Raw genomic sequence first — 20134 nt, 5'->3', positions numbered from 1 at the left:
AATACATTGCAGGCAGAGAACTGTGCATATGCCATGCAGGTGCCTATGTAAGCAGATGTCTACAATTAAGGAGAATTTGGCTAAATTTATTCAGAGGCAAAGACTTAAACATATATAGTCAACTTTATCCTTTGCTCATGAAATTTCGCAACAGTAGCATTGTTAATATGAAATAAATTACAAGTAGATGGAATTCTGTAATATCAGTGAAATTTCAGTCTCTCAGTCACTGCTCTGATTCTAATCTCATAGTGAGCACTGGAGGGTAAGCCTGGTTGCTGTCAGGGCCAAAATGAAAGGACATAAAGCTACCACTGCTTGGCCAAGAGCTTCATTAAGTCAAGAGTTTTCACACGTGGGAAGTTGGAAGTCTCATGTGATATCTGTTTGGACAAGATTCATGCTTCATACTGGGATCTGAAGCAAGTTTTCCATCCTGAGTAATTTGTGGCACTCACTGTGTCACAGCTGCTTTCTCATTTCATATTATAGGACAACGGTTATATTTTATTGAATGTCACTGTGTAGGAACAATTCCAATAGTTCCCATCTACTGATATGTGATATGTATCATGTATGATGCTCCTGACCACCCTGATTCTGTGGTTGCTGCTGTCAGGGTTCAGAAGAAGAGGTGGAGGTTCCACTCTAGCATATACAGTACGAGAAATCAACATTCAAAGGCAGCCCAACCGCATTATACCAGAGGCAGTGTGGCCCACATTTAGGGAGCCTGGGTTTGAATCCTACTGCACCACTAATAGACATGATCTTGGGCAAGCTTTTTCTTATGATTATTTTTTTTTATCACCAGCTAAGATAGACAGAACACAATACCCATTTTTCTAAAGCCACCCCAAAGGCCACAAATTAAGATCCTCAGTAAGCAGAAGAATATATCAGAATTTGGGAAACTGAATTTTAGCTAGCCTCTAGATGGCTGGACTCTCTGAGTCCTGGTGTCCTCATTTGCCAGGTGAGGTGGCTTCACAGGGCATTATTTGTATTTCCAGATCATGTGTTAAATCTGGCGAGGTTTCATTTTCTTTGTTTTCTTACTTAGTTGTACAGCCAAGCTCTGATGTGTATGGAATGCTCATTAAAAATCTTCTGGAATGGCTATCAGGAAGGAACTGGTTACCCAGCAAAAATAGTCCCAAGCTGTCTGAAAGGCTCCCAGATAGACAAATGAGGCACAGCTCTGACAGGGCAGATCCTCTGGGGTATTAACTCATAAAACACTGAGAATTTCAGTTCCCAGTGCCAATAACCTACAGGTAGAGAAATCAGAAAGAAATGAACGTCATCTCTTTATAAGTGGCACCTAAGGCCACCAAAGACCTACCCGAGAATGAGCTGGTACATCAGCTGTGGGCCAGACAGACACACACCAGCTGTCAGCAGAATTTCTAAAGCAGAGGAGGACCATGCTGTTCAGGATCTGACAGGAGGAAAAGGCCACTATATGGATCTGGACACATAGGATATGGCCTCTTCCTCATGTACAATGTAGATGAGACCAACAAAACTGTTATTCTAAGAGCTTCCTTTGAGTTAAAGTCAGGAAGGAAAAAGTACAAAATGGAAAGATGTTGCCTAAGGAGTCATCATGTGACTCTGGTCTGTGGCATCGACAACCCTGAAAACTAGGTAGGGTGTGCATACAAACACCCGTAGGCTTGTATGGCCATCCTTCCTTTTCAGACTGCTGGGAATGTCTGAAGGGAGACATGAAGAATGCCAGCTCAGGGGCCCCAGAGGCCTGGAGCTGTTCTCATTTGAGAAACTGAAAGTGATTTCCCTGTCAACCTAATCTATTCTCTGAGTAAGTCAGTGGGGCCAGGATTATCGTTCTTTGGAATTTTCTCTTGCCAGCAAGTACATTGATTACACAGACTGTAATCCACCTATCTGTTGCATTCACTGATCTCATAGAATCTGAGAGAGAAAGGAAATGTAATTCACATCATCCCAAAGCTATAACTTTATATGTCTTAAAGCCACAGGCAGTAGATAGTAGGTTACCAGGCCAGGCCTGGGTGTTAAGGAGCAGGGGTAGTCAGTAAATGGAAAGCACCTGCCTTAGAAGACGTTAACGATCTAATTATTTTACAGCATATTACAAAGCAAACAGCAAGGCTCTGGGCTTGCTTCAGCCCACCAACCGCCAATTCACAGTCCCCAGTTCTAAAGACCTTCCTCATTTGTAGATGAGGACTTTGAGACTCTAGGAGTGGGAGTGAGATGTAAGTGGGACCAGGAGGTAGTTAACTGCTTTTTATTTGTTTGTTTTGCTTTGTTTTTCTTCTACTTCAATTAGTGGCAGAGACTGCCTTCTGACTTACCAGAATAGAAGCTCCTAGTTCGAGTAGATGTGACGATACTAAAATGATGTTGTGGTACAGTGTCAGTACAACACTACTCGGTTTGGAGACTGAAGCTTTCAATGACTCTACCTACAAATAAGATCTGAGTCTGTGGAGAAGAGGCTCATTTTAGATGAGCTCTCAAGACAATGTTCTCAATTAAAAAAATAAATAAAGACAGCGAGTAAATAAAAGCTTTAGTGAAAGCAGAACCGTGTGCCACTTATTTACAAAAAAAAAAAAAAGTATTTACTCAACTACTCTATGCTGTACTGAGGAATCTTTGTTGTTCATCCTGCACCTTGGAATAGTGAAAGATGCATGTTTTAAATATTAATTTGGCATGTCTAGGTGTTTATACAGAACATGTATGGGGATAAGAGAACAACTTAAAGGAGTTAGTTGTCTTTTTATGTAGGACCTCAGGGTTAATATCTGGTGGCAAGCACCTTTCATCCACTGAACTATCTCACCTACCCAAGAAGGGAACATATTTTAATAACAGAATAACTGGACCCAGAATATGTAAAAGTCACCACAGCCACAGCCATGTCAGCTCATGAGTAGCCTTGGATAAGCCACAATACTTCCAACCTTGTGTGTTGGATAAGCATAGAAATAACTGTATGGCCAAATTTATAGGACTGTTAATAGTCAAATGGGATCTGGGCACCAGTGGGCATGTGCAATAATACACACAGATGGGACCGACTCCCTTTCCTGCCTGCTACAACCTTCTCCCTTTGAAGTCTGCCAGTAATTCCTTCACTGTGTTCTCACTAGAGCCGAAACTCAAGGAGCTTCTGCCAAGTGAGGGTAGTATGGCGCGGGACTGGGGGAGACAATGTCTCTGTTTCCTCTGCATGCACTCACGTCACTCACCTCACAGTCACAATCTGACCTCCATCCAGGATGACCCCATTCATCTGGGCTATGAAGATGGCTGCCACGGCCTCGTAAAGGGCTGTGCCGTCCATGTTAATGGTTGCTCCCACTGGGAGGACGAATCTGGTCACACGCTTGTCAATCCCTAGATTATCTTCCAAGCAACGGAAGGTAACAGGCAAAGTTCCAGCACTAGGGGCGAGAGAAGAGGAGAGAGAGAGAGAGAGAGAGAGAGAGAGAGAGAGAGAGAGAGAGAGAGAGAGAGAGAGAGAGAGAGAGAGAGAGAGAGAGAGAGAGAGAGAGAGAGAGAGAGAGAGAGAGAGACTCTGTTTTAGAGGCAGGACAAAGTACTCACCAGAATGACACAGCAAAAAAAAAAAAAAGAAAAGAAAAGAAAAGAAAAAATTTAGCAGTAACTAGGACCAATTCTGATTCAGCTGCTGATAGGCAACACAATATTTAGTTGGTTCAGGTTTCTCAGAGCTACTCAGTGCCTGCCAAATCCTCTGTCCTTCAGTCCCTGTTTCCATCTTAGGGTAAATCTTGAAGCACTTCTGATTGTGCACACGAATTGGGCTGTGAAAAAATTATGTCAGCTGTCAACAGCAAAACATAATGAGGGACTTTTGAATGACCCACAGTCCCATGCCAGAAATGCTGTTCCAATAAAATGACCGCATGGACTGCGTCCAGCCCCTGGGATTCATCTTGATTTGGGCTCACTAACTGGGAGAATGCTGGACAAACATGTTGGACACCTTTTAGTATGAACCCAAGCTTTGAACAGACCACTGGGGAGCCTGACATACAGCTAAACTCCCAGACACATGGCCACCAGCCAATCCTAAGTCTCTGCCATGACACGGCAGGAAATCATGTGATCTGTAGCTAAAGGTGGTGTGGAGTGACTTCACTCTCAGTCCTCCCGGGCATTGGCTGGTGATCCACCCACATGGCCCACCCTTAGAGGCTGGAACATAGGACACCTAAGAGAACAAGGCTTGCTCACGTCCACACCATTACATCCTTGTAGACAATGGTGTGGAAGAGATTAGGGTTTAAAGAATGTTTAAACCAAGCTAAGGAAGCGAGCAACACGGGCTGCTTTATAGTTTGTCTTGCTTTCATTACTTTTATCATATCTCAGGCGGCATTTTGGAGGTATTTTCAAGCCCTGGCCATAGTTACCCCCTCACACTGGTTATAAATGGGGTGCCAACAAGACTGGTCACATTCTGAAGGATCTCAGTTTCTCAGAGTGGGAGAAAAAGATGAGCTTAGAACTGTGCTGATTCCAGGGCCTACTCAGGACCGATTAATCTGGAAGCTATAAGATAAGAGACGCCCAAGTCTACATCTTAAACTGACCATGGAGCCATCTTACCAGATAGAAAGAACATCTTTTGTGGTTACAGGTCAGGGCTCTGTAATACCTCCTGTTGGTCTTACAGTAGGAGAAGTCAGTTGACTAGGTGGTATGTGTGTTGGGGGGGGGGGTTGTTTACCAAAGCCTTATTAACCCAAGTAAAAAGTGAGGGTTTGTTCTCATTTGCATGCAGGAGATACCATTGTCCTGGCTTGCTGCCTCCACTGTTTCTATTAGAAGCCGGTGGTGTCCTTGTGTTCCCCTCAGTTCCTCTCCCCACTTCCTGGGACTGTTTCAGAGGGTTTCCTAGATACCATAACTGGTCTAACATGGCTACCTAGTCATTGTTGGTGGCTGGGATCCTCAAACATATTGCCCAGAGCTCACCCCCTGGATCACTAAAACGTATTAAGTTTTCTTGTTACGTTTATTTTTTCCAAAATATCATCAACGGGTCTTGGCCACAGAGACTGGAGAAATGATTTGTGAAGCATGGAGACAGCCCCTATTCTTCTACTGAGCAGGTTTCATGTTTATATCCTCCAAAACCACATAGACTCAACGGGCCCAGACGAGTCCTTGAGAACGTTAGGGCTTTCCTATGCAGACAGGATGACACTCTGGCATTGCTTTTTGGCTCCCATCTGAGAGGCCCAATGATGTTCTAATAATAATGTCCAATACTGAGATTCTTCCTGTGAAATGATACACCCCCCCCCCCCAGCATGCTCTGAAGCCAGAGATCTGGAACACAGTCCTCTCTGATGCTGGTCTCCATATTCATCAAAGAGCCAGTCAGCTACCCTCAGTGTTACTATTGTTGTTATGACAGCTCTGTTTGGAACCTTTATGATGTAAAGTTTAAGTGGATACAGGCTATTTGGATGGACCTTGAGGCTCTTAAACCTTGACTGTTTCTAGTCCCACCCCTGCTACTGGATTGTCACCATGAGAAACAAAGAGCTCCCACCACTGTGAACAGACCTGTTCACATTTCCATCTCTTTCTCTCTACAGGAAGAGTGGAGAAGAAGTTGTCTTGTCTTTTAAAATTACCAGGATAACTGGCTATTCAAAAGGAAAACAATAATAATTTTTGAAATAATTTAAGCACAAATTCCTGAAAGCATTAGAAAAAAACATAAAGCATTGTGCTATAATTGTGGATAGAAAATTTTTTTTGAGCAGAACTGAGTTTTTAAATAATAATAATAATAATAATAATAATAATAATAATAATAAAGTATTCACAGCTTTTAATATATACAAATAAAATACGTTCAGTGCCAAGAGTTAGTACTTATTTCCAAGGCAGATGTCTAGGAGGGAGGTTTCTTATCTGTAGCATTTGATGTAAGAGTTAATAATTCATATGCATAATGTGAGTTTGAAAACCATCCAGGAGAGGATGAGTACCCACAAAGAAAATCAAGCTGGCTCACACATGACTCAAGAGGCAAGGAATGGGGAGGAAAAGGCAGTAAGAAATAAAAAGATGTTTTCCCCCATCTGTAATCAAATACATGCAAATTTTCTGAATAGTTTTCCCACCAATAAGACTGGAATGCATCAAAGCAACACAGATGTGGAATACCCAGCTCTGGTGAGTGGGTGGGGAAGGACACTCAAACGCAGTTGGTGGGAACATTACATTCTGGACTTGCTGAAGTGTTCATCGGCAGTGCTTATGAAAACAGCCAGTGAGCACCCCCGACTCAGAAAGTCCAGGTCTAGGGTGTGTCCTGCCGCCATCATCAGAGACCCCGGCAGAGACGTTTGTCAGAGCCCTGTTTAACCAGCATGCTTTAGATGTACACCTCCGGGCATGTGCAGCCTAATTATTATGATTTCATTCTATTTTACATGTTCGAATGCTTGACCTACATGTATGGATGTGTATGCCTGGTACCAAAGGAAGCCAAAAGAGGGTGTTGGATCTCCATGGGTTGGAGATACAGGTGGCTGTGAGCTGCCATTCAAGTACTGGAAACTGAACTCAAGACCTCTGCAAGAGCAGCAAATGCTCTTTAACTGCTAAGCCATCTCTCCAGCCTTTCATGTCTTGTATAATATAATGAAGTTCACAGAAGAGTAGCAAAGATCTATATTAATAGATACGATTTTCATGGTCTCTTGAGCCAGGAAAACAAATAGAAGTGTCTAGAGTAGCATAGTATGAAATGGAAGATTTATAAATGCGAAGATTAACTGCAAGGTTATTGCCTACTGATATTAGCCAAAGAAATACTTATCTGGTGAGGTTCACTGTCTTCTTCAAAATTTTATTCATTGTCTGAACCTTGTCACTATTGTGACATACCACATTTACGATCGGATAACAAAATAAGGTTGGCTTTTATTCGCAGGGGGATGGTTAACTTCTCTGAAGAGAAGCATTTTCATGGATATGGGCATTTATCTACAGAGAATTTAAAACATCAGGAAGCAAGAGGGAAATTTTGACGTGTTTCCCCTAACCTCTGGAAACAGGATACTAAATCTGGTAGCCAGTATTGCACACATTTCAGCCTTTTGCTGAAAGCTCACATTCTAGTCATACTGAATTCTTACCGGCTTGCAATACGCAAATACAATTTGGCTTCCCACTGGACTCTCAGGTCACTGAGAAGACTCTGACAGCCTGCACAGGGCCTTGGAAGGTCCAGTCATGCTGTGCCACTGAGTGGGGATGTCACCAGCAGGAAACAGTCACAGGCTCAGCAGCTGGACCTGGTGCTCTCCCACTGTGGGTTTCAGCATTTGCTGGGCTCTGAGTTGCCTGGTGTTTTATGCTCACAGCTCAATTTCATGACACTAAGACACATCTTCAGAAGTAAAACACCGATTTCAGTCTTTGAAATTCTAAGATTCTGGATGCACTTTTTCCGCCCTCCGTTTTGTTGTGTTTTGTATAACATTTGTCCAAGATTATATTAAAGTTTATTTTTGTTTCCTATATTTGAGGTCCTTGTTGATTCCCTAGGCCTTGAAAATATATAAAGAAGCAGGAAGTGTCTATCAGGGTCAAGTCATTTAAACTGGATCTGAGGTGGGCAGGATTAGGGTAGAATTGTTCCTTAAGGGGTTTGTCAAAGAACTGGCTGGTTTCTAATTGTTGGGGTGGGGTGGGGATTCACCATTTACCCCGTGGAAGTTGGTTCTCCTGGCGTTGGTGAGAACTCAGCAGCTGCACGGAAGACCTGGGTCCAATTCTCAGCACCCAGATCACACAGTACACAATTGCTTATAACTCCCTCTTCTGGCTTTTTGGGGGACACCTGCCATGCACACAGAGCCCATACATGTGCAGTCACTCCCTCACACACACAATACAAAAATAGACATATCATTTAAAACATAAGTTGATTGTCTTACTTTTGAAAAATTATTAGCCAAAACCTCAAGAGGTTTTTCTTTAAGAAAACAAAACAAAAAAAGAATTCTAAATCACAGGTGAGATGTTAAGTGAACAACATCATGCTACACCCTCTGGATAATATTTATGGCTATGTTACCTTAGTGCTTCATGTAACATGTAACGTTGGGCATGTGAATTCACAGCATGCAACATCTAAACACTTAATATCAGGCCGTGTTTCTAGGCCAGTAGCAGACCACCCACAGGCTAACCAGGAGCTTCAGCAGTGTGCAGGAGAAGCCAAAGGTCCAACATGTTCACCTTGTAGAAAATATTCCCTTATGTTGTGAAAAGGTGTGAATTTAGAGAAGATTTGGGAGAGAAACAGGAAGCAGCCAATGGAACAAAAAGAACCAAACGTGGAGAAAGGTATTTTCTCCTGTCCTCTACCTGGAAGCGGTTCCCAGAGCAGTGATCCAGGCTTGGAAGATGCCAGCAAAAAAGGAGAATGGGTTTTTTCTGGTCACTACAAAGTAAATCAAGGGGAGAAAGATGCCCCCGTGAATGATGAGGCCCACGATCACCGTGATCATGTACATCCCCAGCTGCCTAGCAACCACTTCTAAGTCCTTGATGGCGATGATCTTCCCACAAATCAAGCAGGCGATACCCAGAGGGGAGTACCTGAAAAACATAAAGACAACAGGAGCTTTGAAGACACCATTAAGAGGTTAGGGACCTAAACCCCACCTGGGGACCTGCACCTGGAGGAAAACCCTTCCTCTTTTGATTTATTCATTTATTTCTCTACATAGACACACACACACACACACACACACACACACACACACACACACACACACACTGTTTTGCTGAGAAAGAACACAAGATCCAATACTTTGAATTGACCGGCTTAACTGTTTTATGGATCTGCTGACGCATGTTCCGGCGATTAAGTCCAAAGGCAAACTTTATTGCTAAGGTGAGTTTTAGGAATAAAGGGGGGGCATGCCTGACATCCTTTAGTTTATCTTTCTGCAAACACTGAGTTAAAGGCCGAGAGCTACAGATTGTGTTTCTGGAATCTCATTTGATATCCTTGATCTTTAACTCCTTCTTAGAATTTGGGAAATAACTGAGACTTGTGAAATGTTCATTGTTTTTAATCCTGGAAGCTGAGGAGCGTATTTAAAATGATGGAGGGGTCGGGGAAAAGACAGGGAAGGAATAAGAGAGAGGTGGCTGCCAACATTAAAGCCCAGGAGTACATTTAGAGAAATGTGGTTTTGTGACTTTCCAGCCTCAGAGTCTTTCTCCTGCCATAAGAGCAGGAACACTGGCTCCCGTTCATTGTATTTCAGGCACGCAGAGCCTCACTTAGCCTTCCCGCAGTCCTTCAAGTTGAACATCAGGGTTATTACTTAGTAATTAAGGAAACCATCACTTGGAAAAGTTCAGTCACTAGCCCACGCCCACGGAGCCAGAAGGAGAACCATGGCACTTTGTGAAAGCCCAGAAGTCGGGGGGGTTTCCTTACCAAGCCAAACGTCTTCCCTTTAGTGCACTGTCCTGGTTCCTTGTAAGCAAGCAGGCATTCACCATACAGCAGTTTATCCAATACTGACATTGGTATGCTGTTGTTATCTTATAGAGGGGCTTGGAAACTGTCCTGTTCCCACTGGTGGGAAAACTCTCTCATCTCAACTTTAGGTTTTGCTTGTCTGGGGTCATTCTTTATTATAATTATATCACCACCACCACCACCACCACCATCACCATCACCAGCTGCAGCTATTGGAGGTGCTGCTAAGCCTGAATTTACTCACACTGTGATGGTGTCTTACTGAAATAAGATATTTGTAGGAAGATTAACACCTCATTAACAATTATAGACACATTTTTGAGAATAGCTAAGGAAGAAATAAAATCCCCAGACATGGATCCCAACAGTGGGGTCAGGAAAGAAAGGACCATCTAAGCAGACCCTTTCCCGCTTTGTTTCTTCCTCCCTCCCTCCTTCCTTCTCTCTTCTTTTCCCCTCCCTCCCTCCCTTCCTTCTTCCCCCCTTTCCTTCCTTCTTTCCTTCCTTCCCTTCTTCCTTTTGGCAATCAGGTCACACCCCAGGCCTTTCCCAAGTTAAACAAAGGCTACAGAGAACAGACACGAGTCCTTAAATGCAGAAAAGACAGACTTTGTCCAGCCTTGCCCTGGCTTCAGGACCCCATTCAGTAACATATTTTCATTTTTCAGATGTGCATCAAGGCTGAAAGAGGCTGAGTCCAACATCATCAGGCAACTGTAAGGCTCAACCTTTTGCATATGCGTCCATGTACCCTGCTGAGTCTCCCTCTCATCCTTCTCAGCTTCAATCCTTGCTCTTCACGGGGTTTCATGACAGTGTCTGTTGGCACATACCTGGGCTCAAGTCCTCTCCTGGTCCATGCTTTCTTATCCAAGCCTGAGTTAATGAGACTCTCTAAAACCTCTCACTCCCAATGGTAGATGGTTTTGTGAGCAAACCCCCTTCAGACAGAGCCTATTCGTAACCAACAGCAACAAAGCAGAACATTAGTGTGGCTCTGCTCTTTCTTGCGGGCCTTCCAGCCTGACCCTTGCTTGTCTCTCTCCTGGGGTGCAAGCTGGCCAGGTTTGAAAACTGCTTCTCTAGACATTAATAAGACTGTGAAACAAGCTTTCTGTCATGACATCAAACCCTCCTTCTGGCCGTTTGATATTCTTCTGGTGTGCCCATAGTCACAACATCTCATAAATCAGCTATGGAGTCCCAGAGGCCAGCACTTTGTCTTTGAGACTGTAAAATAACTGAAGAGAATGCACCTTCCTATAAAGCCCTGAAGGACTCATCTTCATAAACCAAGAGATCAATTCTTTCCCCAGCACCAGTCAGCCTTCCAGGCTGTCCACCGAAACAGTTATGAGTGGTTTAGGATGCTATTCAATTTTCTTTCATTTCCCCTCCTCCTCTTCCCAGGTCAGGTAAATTTTTAGAATGAACAAAACATGTTTTCAAGGTACTTTGTCAAGGAAGATCAGCTCTAAAGTCCCCCAGAGGGAGCACATTGGAGCCAGATGGACTAGAGCAAAGTCAAGGCCTACCTTAGGAGCACCCAGTGGGCAGGGTTTGGGCAGTGGGAGTGGGCACCAGCTCCCACTGGAGATCGTATTAGCGAAGGCCACAAGGTGAGGCATAAGAGCTAGGGAATATGGAATGCTACTCCTAGTAGCACTCAAACATCTAAAATAAAATTAAATAATAATGTACAGTCCATCCCTAAGAGGATGAGTGTTAATGGGCCATAAAAGAGCCTTTGCCCTTTGACTTTGGGCCATTACTTCCCTACACCTGACTTGAGCTCTATTCCTGGGCTTCTTTACCAATAAATGAGCTCATTGGAGATGAGACTTCATGGAAAAGAATGGGGAGAAATGCCCAAAGTCAAAGTTACCACTCAAAACTTCTGAGATGAAACAAAAAAGACCACAGGTTAGTATATATAAAGGCTTAAGGCTCCACCCAAGAATTCTAAAGCCACATGGCATTCAGTAATGATTGGGTTCCTTTTCAATTCAGAAAGAAAAGACATCGTCATTGGGACAGAAGTAGGGAATGTCTCCACGTTACCCACAGGTGGGCTGTATTCTCCACTCTGGTCCCTGCTTATAAGGCCACTATTCATGTACAGTGTATGTGTCATCCATCCCAGCCTCCACTCTGTGAATCTTGACCCTCCTTTGTGGAAGGGTCCCACCAAGGTGACCTCTGCAGGGATGCTTTCCACCTCACAAGCACAGCCTCACCCACAGCATTTAAGCTATCCAGAACCCAGTCAAGGTCCGTGTACCCATGCCCAGCTGTGTCACAATGCCCTGAACTGCCTGATATCAAGGTGTGTGCCCTGGACTCCCACCAGAGACTAGCACTAGGACTTCTATGTTTTAAATGCATTCTCCCAGATAATTCTGATCCAATGGAGAGTTGATATTTCATGAGCAAAATTCTCATTTGCAAGTGAGAAATGCAAATATTCCTTGGCTAGCCTTTGGAATCCATTCCCCTCGGCTCCCATTTATGTCAGACCAGTGAGATCCTAAGTCACTAACTTGGCACTTTCAGGCTTGGTGCAGATGGTTAGACAGATGTGTGAAGTGTAGCTAAGCGGAGACACCTTCTCACAGTGCCATCCTATAGTCACACTGGCTTGGTCTCACATGTTTCTAGAGACACTGTCACTGTCCAGGCTCTAGAAATGCAGTTGTTAATTTCAGCTACTGTTAAGAATTGCAACTAGCCGGGCGTGGTGGCGCATGCCTTTAATCCCAGCACTCGGGAGGCTGAGGCAGGCAGATTTCTGAGTTCCAGGCCAGCCTGGTCTACAAAGTGAGTTCCAGGACAGCCAGGGCTAGACAGAGAAACCCTGTCTCAAAAAAAGAATTACAACTAATAGGAAGAAGTGACAAGTACTTCACACAGCCTCCAGGTCTGCTGCCCCACCCCCAGAGGATTCCTACCACAATTCAATGAAATCTACTTCCTCAGGGACCCAGAGAGCCCTGGGAGCACTGACCCCCACCTGCCTCTCCACCCCCACTCCTTCCACCATTTTTAAGCTTCCTCACTGCACTGGCTCTAGATCTTTGTTGTGACCCATAATTACCTTTCACTTCCTGCTTCCTTTCCTCGGACTCCTCCCAGATTTTCACCTTTCTGCCAGGTCTTGACCATGCCTCATTCCCACACACCCCATCCTGGCCACTCGGGTCTACTTCTCCTACTCTCTACCCCACAGCCCTACTTTTGTTGTCTGCATTACTAGCTGAATTCATATTTGGTTCCTTTAGTCTGTCTTCCCCTCCCTTCTATCACGAGAATGTGAGGCCCATGTAGGCAGAAACCCTCTGTGGTATTCATCAATATAGCACACCACGGTCCATTTAGAAGGGATTATTTACTGAGTGAAAGAGCAAATGGGTTGGGGGAAAAGTTCTTTGCTTTTACCAAATTTCAGTTAGATCCTTCCTTCTGTAGGATCTGTTTGATTCCTTTTTAAAAAAAAAAAAAAATAGTTCAGCAAAGAACCCCACTGAGTCAGCTTAGCAAGAATCCCCATCCTCCATGTGTAGCTCTTCATTTCTAATCATGTTCCTCACAGTTTACCATCCCCAAGTGGTGCCTGGCTTCCCTGGCCTGACTTCAACAAGTATTCTGACAGGGTCTTAACAGAGTCCTCTGACTCTGGATACACCCCTACTCCATTGGTTATAAATTCCTACCTTCCCAGGACATCTGGGTTTGAGCCTAGCCCCTCTCCATCGCTGTAAAAACACATTGCTATGGTCCTTATACACTTGGAGGCAGCCCTGCAGAAAGCATTGCTTCACTGAATGTTCTTTCCTTAAATAGTACGGATGGTGGAGAGGCAGTAGTCAAGGGCAGAAACAAAGGAAGGGCAGAAACTTCTCTTCCTGAGAGAGGAAGACTATGGGAAGTTTTAAGCTTTTCAGAGTTTGAAAAAACAGTTTTAAGGAATTTTCAAAAAATGAGGATATGAAACTTACAACAAAATTATGGGGTTTTCAGACTTCTTAAAGAACTACCATGCACAGAGGTGCTAGGGCTCTGGCTCTGGCATTGATGGTGATAATGATCGCAATGGAATAACCACAGGACCATTTACAGAAAGAAGTGCTGTGGTCCTTCTGGACACAGAACAGGTTTAGTGACTGGGTTCCCATCTCACCTAATTCTCTGAGCAACTTCATGACATGGGTTTTACAGTTATTTTGTTTTACTAATCAGAATATTGGGGCTCAAATGTGTCTAGTGTGTGTAAGATCACATATCTTATAACCAGATGTTCCTAGATTTTATCTACTTCAAACTCAGGAAGAAACTGAGTTAACGACTGCTGGACAGTGCAGCTCTGCAGCACTGTGCAACTTAATCTTTGTGCTCAGTGTTATTATCTGGAAAATGGGCTGCTGAAAGCATCTAGTTCGCCAGGTATTATTGGAATGAATAAATGCAAACATGGAAAGCTACCAGATTAATACTAAGCATACTGAAAAAAATTAGTTCAGTCGTTATTATGATTTCATGATTTCTTTAATAGATGAGTTAGTTCAATAATATAATAGTTGAAGCTGAACACGTGGCAAGATGAAAACTTTCTCATTTGCATTTCAGTGACCATAATTTTTAGTCCAGACATGAAGTTGCATACCAGTGCTCAGAGAGACGGTCTACTACGTCATTCTTGGCTATGCTAGCTCAGGCAACATGAGAGCCTATCTCAAAACAAGTTTTTAAAAATGAAACTAATAATACAGACTGCCTAATCATCACAATGCTAGGTTTTGCTATTTTTACCATTCTTATCACTACACAAAGACTATGATGATTTTAGCCTCCAGGGGTCAGCTAACCATGCTTAGTGATTTTACCCAGGTCCTTTCCACAGGCTTTGAGTTATCCAGTGGTGATGCTGGGAAGACACCTGAAGAACAATGGGAATGGGCCTCTCGTCATAAAAGCCCCTCATCTGCCTTCCTGGATGAGGTGCTAGAAATCTGTGAAGAATCCTTCTGCAGGCCTGACTCACAGCCCTCTTTACCCACCCCACCGGTGGGGGCACAAGGTGCTGAACCTTTGGGGGTAAAGGTTCTATCAGACAGACAGGGAACATCCTAATCTACATCTTCCCTTTCAATGCCTCATCCGCTTTCCTCCAAGGAGTCTGTAGAAATGACATGGGTGCGAAGGAAGGAGGGAAGACCTTGAAGATCATATCACTCATGCCATCTGCATCGGTAGCAGAAAGAGGAACTACATAGTTACTGCAGGGGGGACGTGCGGGCTGCTGGAGACTCTAGGCAACATGGGCATAAAGTACCGTTCAAGCAAGAGTTGATGCTGCATTGTATGTCACTGTCCCCAGAGACTCAGATGGACCTAAAGAACATGGCATTGCCATGCTAGCTGAGGTCTTCACACAAAAGAAACATTTAAACATTAAACATTAGCGCTGCCCAGGGAACTGAGAATCCAGTACCATATAAGCAGAGAATGCAACATTTTTTTTTAACCAGCATCCCTTTATCCCTTCTTATTTTATAAGTTCAATGAGGTGATAAGCTAAACATGCCAAGACTAACATTTCAGTTATCTTTTTTTGCATCAAAGCCCTCAGTCAGCTTCTCATTCCTGAAGTTTTAATGAGAATCAACCACAAATACATCGCCACATTAGGTTTGGTGGAGATGACTGAACTTTTAATTTTTGTGTTATGGGATGTTATTATCCTGTTGGTTTTCTTTTTCTCCATTTTGTTTTCTTTCCTTTGCCATTTCGATGAACTGAGTGTATGCCCCTCCCCTTATTTAAATGTTTCTATTCTACTACTGTGTGCAGCAGTCAGTCGGGGCTTCGGAGGTGATTAGGTAGCACCCTGATGAATGAGACTGGTGTCTACTAAGTTTGAATGGTTTTGTCCCCTTGGATTCCACACAAAGGTGTGGTGAGTCATAGCCTCCAGTCCAGTGATTTGGGAGATGGGCCACTTGGCAATGAGCCCTCCTCAATGTGATTAGTATTTCAATAGGAGAGTCTCACTGAAGCCTGTTGGTTCTATCCACCATGTGGGAGCACACAGAAAGAGTCATCTACAAAGACCAGCCCCTCACCAGACAGTAAATCTGCTAATGACTTCCCAGCCTCCCAACCTGTGGTTAAAAAATAATAATTCCTTTATTTATAATTTTACCTAGCCTGTAGTAGTCTGCTATGGTAATGTACTAGACTATACCAATGCTCTAGAAAAGAGACCCAGGAGGCTCTTCCCCTCTTTTTCCTACTCTGAGTTGTTTTTCTCAGAACTCAGATAGATGAATGTACTAGACATTGATTATACAGACACCTTGATTTTAGACTTGCAGTCTCCTGAACTGGGAGAAATATCTGGGGTGTGCAAGTCATTTAGCACTGGGCACTTTTTTTTTCAGCAGCTTGGACTGGGATGGAAAAATCCATTTTCAAGCCGAAGGACACACGGGATTAGGTGACATGTCAGATTTGGCCCAATGAGCACTATTGTGGAATGAAGGGGAAGCAAGAAGAGGGAAGGGAGAAGGGAGAAGAGTTTCCCACCCCTTTCTCCATATCTTTTGGGTCTGTACCTACTCTTCATACTGGGAGGGCTCCACTGTTCTCTGGGAGAACAAGGTTTTATCCCGCAGCACGGCGCCATTACAATGAAGTCAGGATGAACAGATAGACTTACCACATGATCATGATCACTAACTTCATCACGATCTCATTCAGAATGTTGAAGAACTCCACCATCAACTTGGCCTGCTCACCCATCTTCCCCATGGCAATGCCGAAAGCAATAAAGAATCCAATCAGACCTATGGGCAATTAACATTACTCAGAAGGACAAATGACAAAGTATTGGCTTCCTTTCCCCTCACACTTTAGCATGATTGATGTACAGGGCCAATTCTAGCTGTCAGTCACCCTTGGATAAATTAGGAATTAGAAGGAAAAAAAGCATTACATTTCACACTGAACAACAGCCCCACCCCCCATTCTATAATTATTGCTTCTCTTGACATTTTTCACTTGAGCAAACTAAACTCTAAGTCGTTGAGGTGTGATTTCCTTGAAGAAAATGAATTCATTTTCATTTCCAAATGCAAGGTGCTGTCTTCCCTTCCTCCTCACTTTGGCAAATCATGTGTGCACAGCTCCTATTACCATGCAGATTAACAGGAAGGAGCTGTCAGGACTCGGGGATTGTCATGCAAACTTTGGAGCCATGATTGGAAGAGCAGAAACAACTAGTCCTTGCTGGAAAGATTTCTAGACCATTTAGGTACTATTCTGAGGTACACTTCACCTGGGAATTCCCTCCAGCTACACAGCATATGAGGGAGGAAGAAGAGTGACAGAAGAAATCCAAACTAGCTAGGAAGCCCCAGTTAACCACCCTTTCAGAGGTCAGCTTATTATGCTTCCTTTTATTAACCTTTTTCAGGATGATAAAGCCAGAATGTTGAGTTCATTGCTAGATTTTGCCAATACCTGCTGTCATCCTCTTCTCTCTTCTCTTGACATCCTAGTTTAACTAGACATCAGCCGCCAGTGCCAATCCTAACCCAAGGCAGGAAGGATCTGAGGAGTTCACCCCCTACCCTCTCTCTCAGTGGTGGTTTATCCGATACTCAACCCTTCTCACCCGTGGCTAAGGACCTGGTGATCTGCCCTTGGACTTGAGATCCTCAAAGATCAAGCCTGGTTTCCAGAAGATTCACTCCCAACCACCTCCAACCTTAGGACCTCATCCTAACACATCAGGACTGGGCACACTGTGTGACTAACAGTATTCTCAGCACTACCTGGGAACTGTCTAGACTTTCAATTACAATCATGTGAGTTCCTGGACTCCAGTCTTGGTGACCTAACTTTGACTACATACTGGAGTATAAGTCACAGTTATTCTTCCAGCTACAGGGCATTGCTTGTCCATTTGGCTTGTTCTCTGATCCTGAAGTATTGGGCATCTTCTAGTTAATATCTCTCTCTCTCTCTCTCTCTCCTCTCTCTCTCTCTCTCTCTCTCTCTCCCTCCCTCCCTCCCTCCCTCCCTCCCTCCCTCCATACTTCCTCCCTCTCTCTCCCTCCTCTCTCTCTCTCTCTCTCTCTCTCTCTCTCCCTCCCTCCCTCCCTCCCTCCCTCCATACTCTTCCCTACCCTACCCTGCTCTGTTTAGTAGGGCTACTTTTCAGTCTTTCCTTATGGTATCCAGGTATGCCTGGTTTGGTATGGTTTGGTTTGGTTTGGTTTGGTTTGGTTTGGTTTGGTTTGCATTGGTTTGGTTTGGTTTGGTTTTTTTTTGGGGGGGGGCTCTTATCAGATAAACTACAGCATTGTAATTTGATCCTCTTAGACATATATTCCTTCTCTCTGAACCTCTGACTTTATTTACCCTTTGGTTCTCACTCCCCAAAGCCACCCTTCTTTTCTATACCAAGCATTCCTCAACCTACTTAACTACACTTGGTGGGATCCCATCTCTCTTTAGTGAAAATAATACAGCCCTTGTACTCAGATTGCTAATGTTTGGAATTTAATAACTCCCCTCTTCAGCTCTTGACAAGAGGGATTGATAAGTGACATCACAATTGAATTATTGCTCCCCCCCCCCTTGAAAAAGATGGGACTTAGTGAAGACAGGGTACAGGGCAGAATGAACCAATGTTACAGTACCATGGAATCTGGTCTCAGCTCTTCCTCCACCCTTCTCTCAGACCATGGAGGGCAGTTTGTTGGGTGTGGTGACACAGAATCTATCTGTGAGGACTCAGACTGAGAAGCCCAAGTATTACTTAGTTGATGCTATTTGATAATGCACAATGTCTTAGGGTCCCAAAAAATTAGAATGAAGACTATCCTTGGAAACAACAGACACTGGCGGTGTATCTGTGAGTATATATTTACCAAAGGGGAAATAAAGTCAGAGGTTCAGAGAGAAGGGATTTATGTCTAAGGGAATCAAATCATAATACTTATTAAATTATATATATAATAAATAGTATATATATATATATATATATATATATATATATATATATATATATAGAGAGAGAGAGAGAGAGAGAGAGAGAGAACCAATGTAAGCTATTGGAGTTAAGGTGGGGATCAAGAATTGGTTTGGGGGTTTATCTATTTGGCTGTTTTTTTAAGGGCAGTCTTGACTTATAGCTCAAATTGGTCTTTGATTAATCATCCTCCTGCCTCAGTTTTCTCAGGGCTGGAGTCATAGGTGTGCTATACCACAAGCTAGCTCTCAGGTTTCTTAGGAGAAGAACATGTCCTTGGAGAAGCAGAAGGCTGAGCCAAGATTGTATCTTCCTGTATTGCAGTGCTCAGTCCTTGGGGCTTTCCAAAAACTGAAGACCAGAAATACAGAAAAATAAAACAAAAAACAAAGCCACTAATGCTGCCCTTCCAAGACCATGAAAAGAACCTTATTTCAGCTGGGATTGGCAAATGGGAAGTTTCTCAACAATCTGACTTCCCTTGGCTTCACAGTGCCTCCCTGTGTACTTGGATGGAATGCTGGATTCAGCCTGCCATTTCCCTGGGTAAACATTGCCTAATTGAAACTGCTCACTGGAACAGGGGTATTTCTCTTGAACAAAGCCCTCTTAGACTTGGTCGTTGGGGTTGATCGAGTTGCCAGTATTTTGAAACTCCCAGGCACAGCCAAAGGTCACGTGACTTTCTAGAATCCATTAAGACTCTGGAAAGACTGGAGTCCTCTGAATTATTCACTCCAAAGTATCAGCAGTTACTTTGTGAAGGAGGATGGGATCTAAAGTTATGACCCACCAGAAGGGCCTCCAGGGAATTGAGAAGGCCCTGAAAGGTTTATAGATAACTCTGCAGTGGGGAATGAGGCTTCTGGGTTATCAGAAATGCCTCCTCTTGGAGGGACTCTCACTTCCTCCTCCTCCCAGCAACTACCTGTGTCTTGTTACTGATTATCAACTGCGTTTACTGGTCCTTTGTTGCCTGGCAACCCACTTTGCTTATCTCCTCCCTCCCTCTCACCGATCAGGCTTTCTTCCAGGACAAAGAATGTCTACTTCAGCCCTGCAGGCACTGGGCTGCCCAGCTCCTCTGCCGCCTTCTCTCTACAGCACTGATGTCACAAAGCACAAAACAATCAAATGGCACAGCCAATCACATCCTACATATGAACCTTTTTTTAAAAAATTATTATTATTATTTATTTTTTTAGACTAGCCCATGCACTTGGGACATACTTAGACTCAATTATTGTTATTTGTATTGATCTAAAAATTCAAGTTTATCTAATGACAATCCAAGGAGATAAGGGCATTTGATCTCTTAGATGACAAAGGGACAGGACTACTGAGCTCACCCATCTCTAAACAGTTCTCACCTGAGTCCTTAGAAACTTCTTTGCAAGATCTTGCTTACAGATTCATATTTCTCTTTTTTTTCTCCATTTTGCAGGCAAACGACCCATTTTCCTAACACCATTAAACTGAAGAATGATGGAAATGGGGGTGAATGGGCCCAACCTAAAGCCCTAAGGTGGCTGAGTGATTAGTAA

General features: G+C 43.6%; 1 protein-coding gene across 3 annotated transcripts in view; it reads right to left on the bottom strand.

Moving 5' to 3' along the window:
- The window catches only part of Slc1a2 (solute carrier family 1 member 2), a 132599-nt gene that overhangs the window by 25208 nt on the left and 87257 nt on the right, over nucleotides 1–20134 (bottom strand). For all 3 annotated transcript variants that reach the window (XM_021192027.2, XM_029536702.1, XM_021192028.2), the window contains exons 6-8: nucleotides 16272–16398; nucleotides 8425–8658; nucleotides 3249–3443 (exon numbers count right to left, since the gene is read on the bottom strand). In XM_021192027.2, coding sequence (XP_021047686.1) covers nucleotides 3249–3443; nucleotides 8425–8658; nucleotides 16272–16398 — 556 coding nt within the window. The remainder of the gene's footprint in view (nucleotides 1–3248; nucleotides 3444–8424; nucleotides 8659–16271; nucleotides 16399–20134) is intronic.

The sequence above is a fragment of the Mus pahari genome, chromosome 3 (genome assembly GCF_900095145.1).
Source record: "Mus pahari chromosome 3, PAHARI_EIJ_v1.1, whole genome shotgun sequence".
Taxonomy (NCBI): Eukaryota; Metazoa; Chordata; class Mammalia; order Rodentia; family Muridae; genus Mus; species Mus pahari.
The sequence above is the reverse complement of the archived record's forward strand: the minus strand, read 5'-3'. Positions and strand labels throughout refer to the sequence as shown.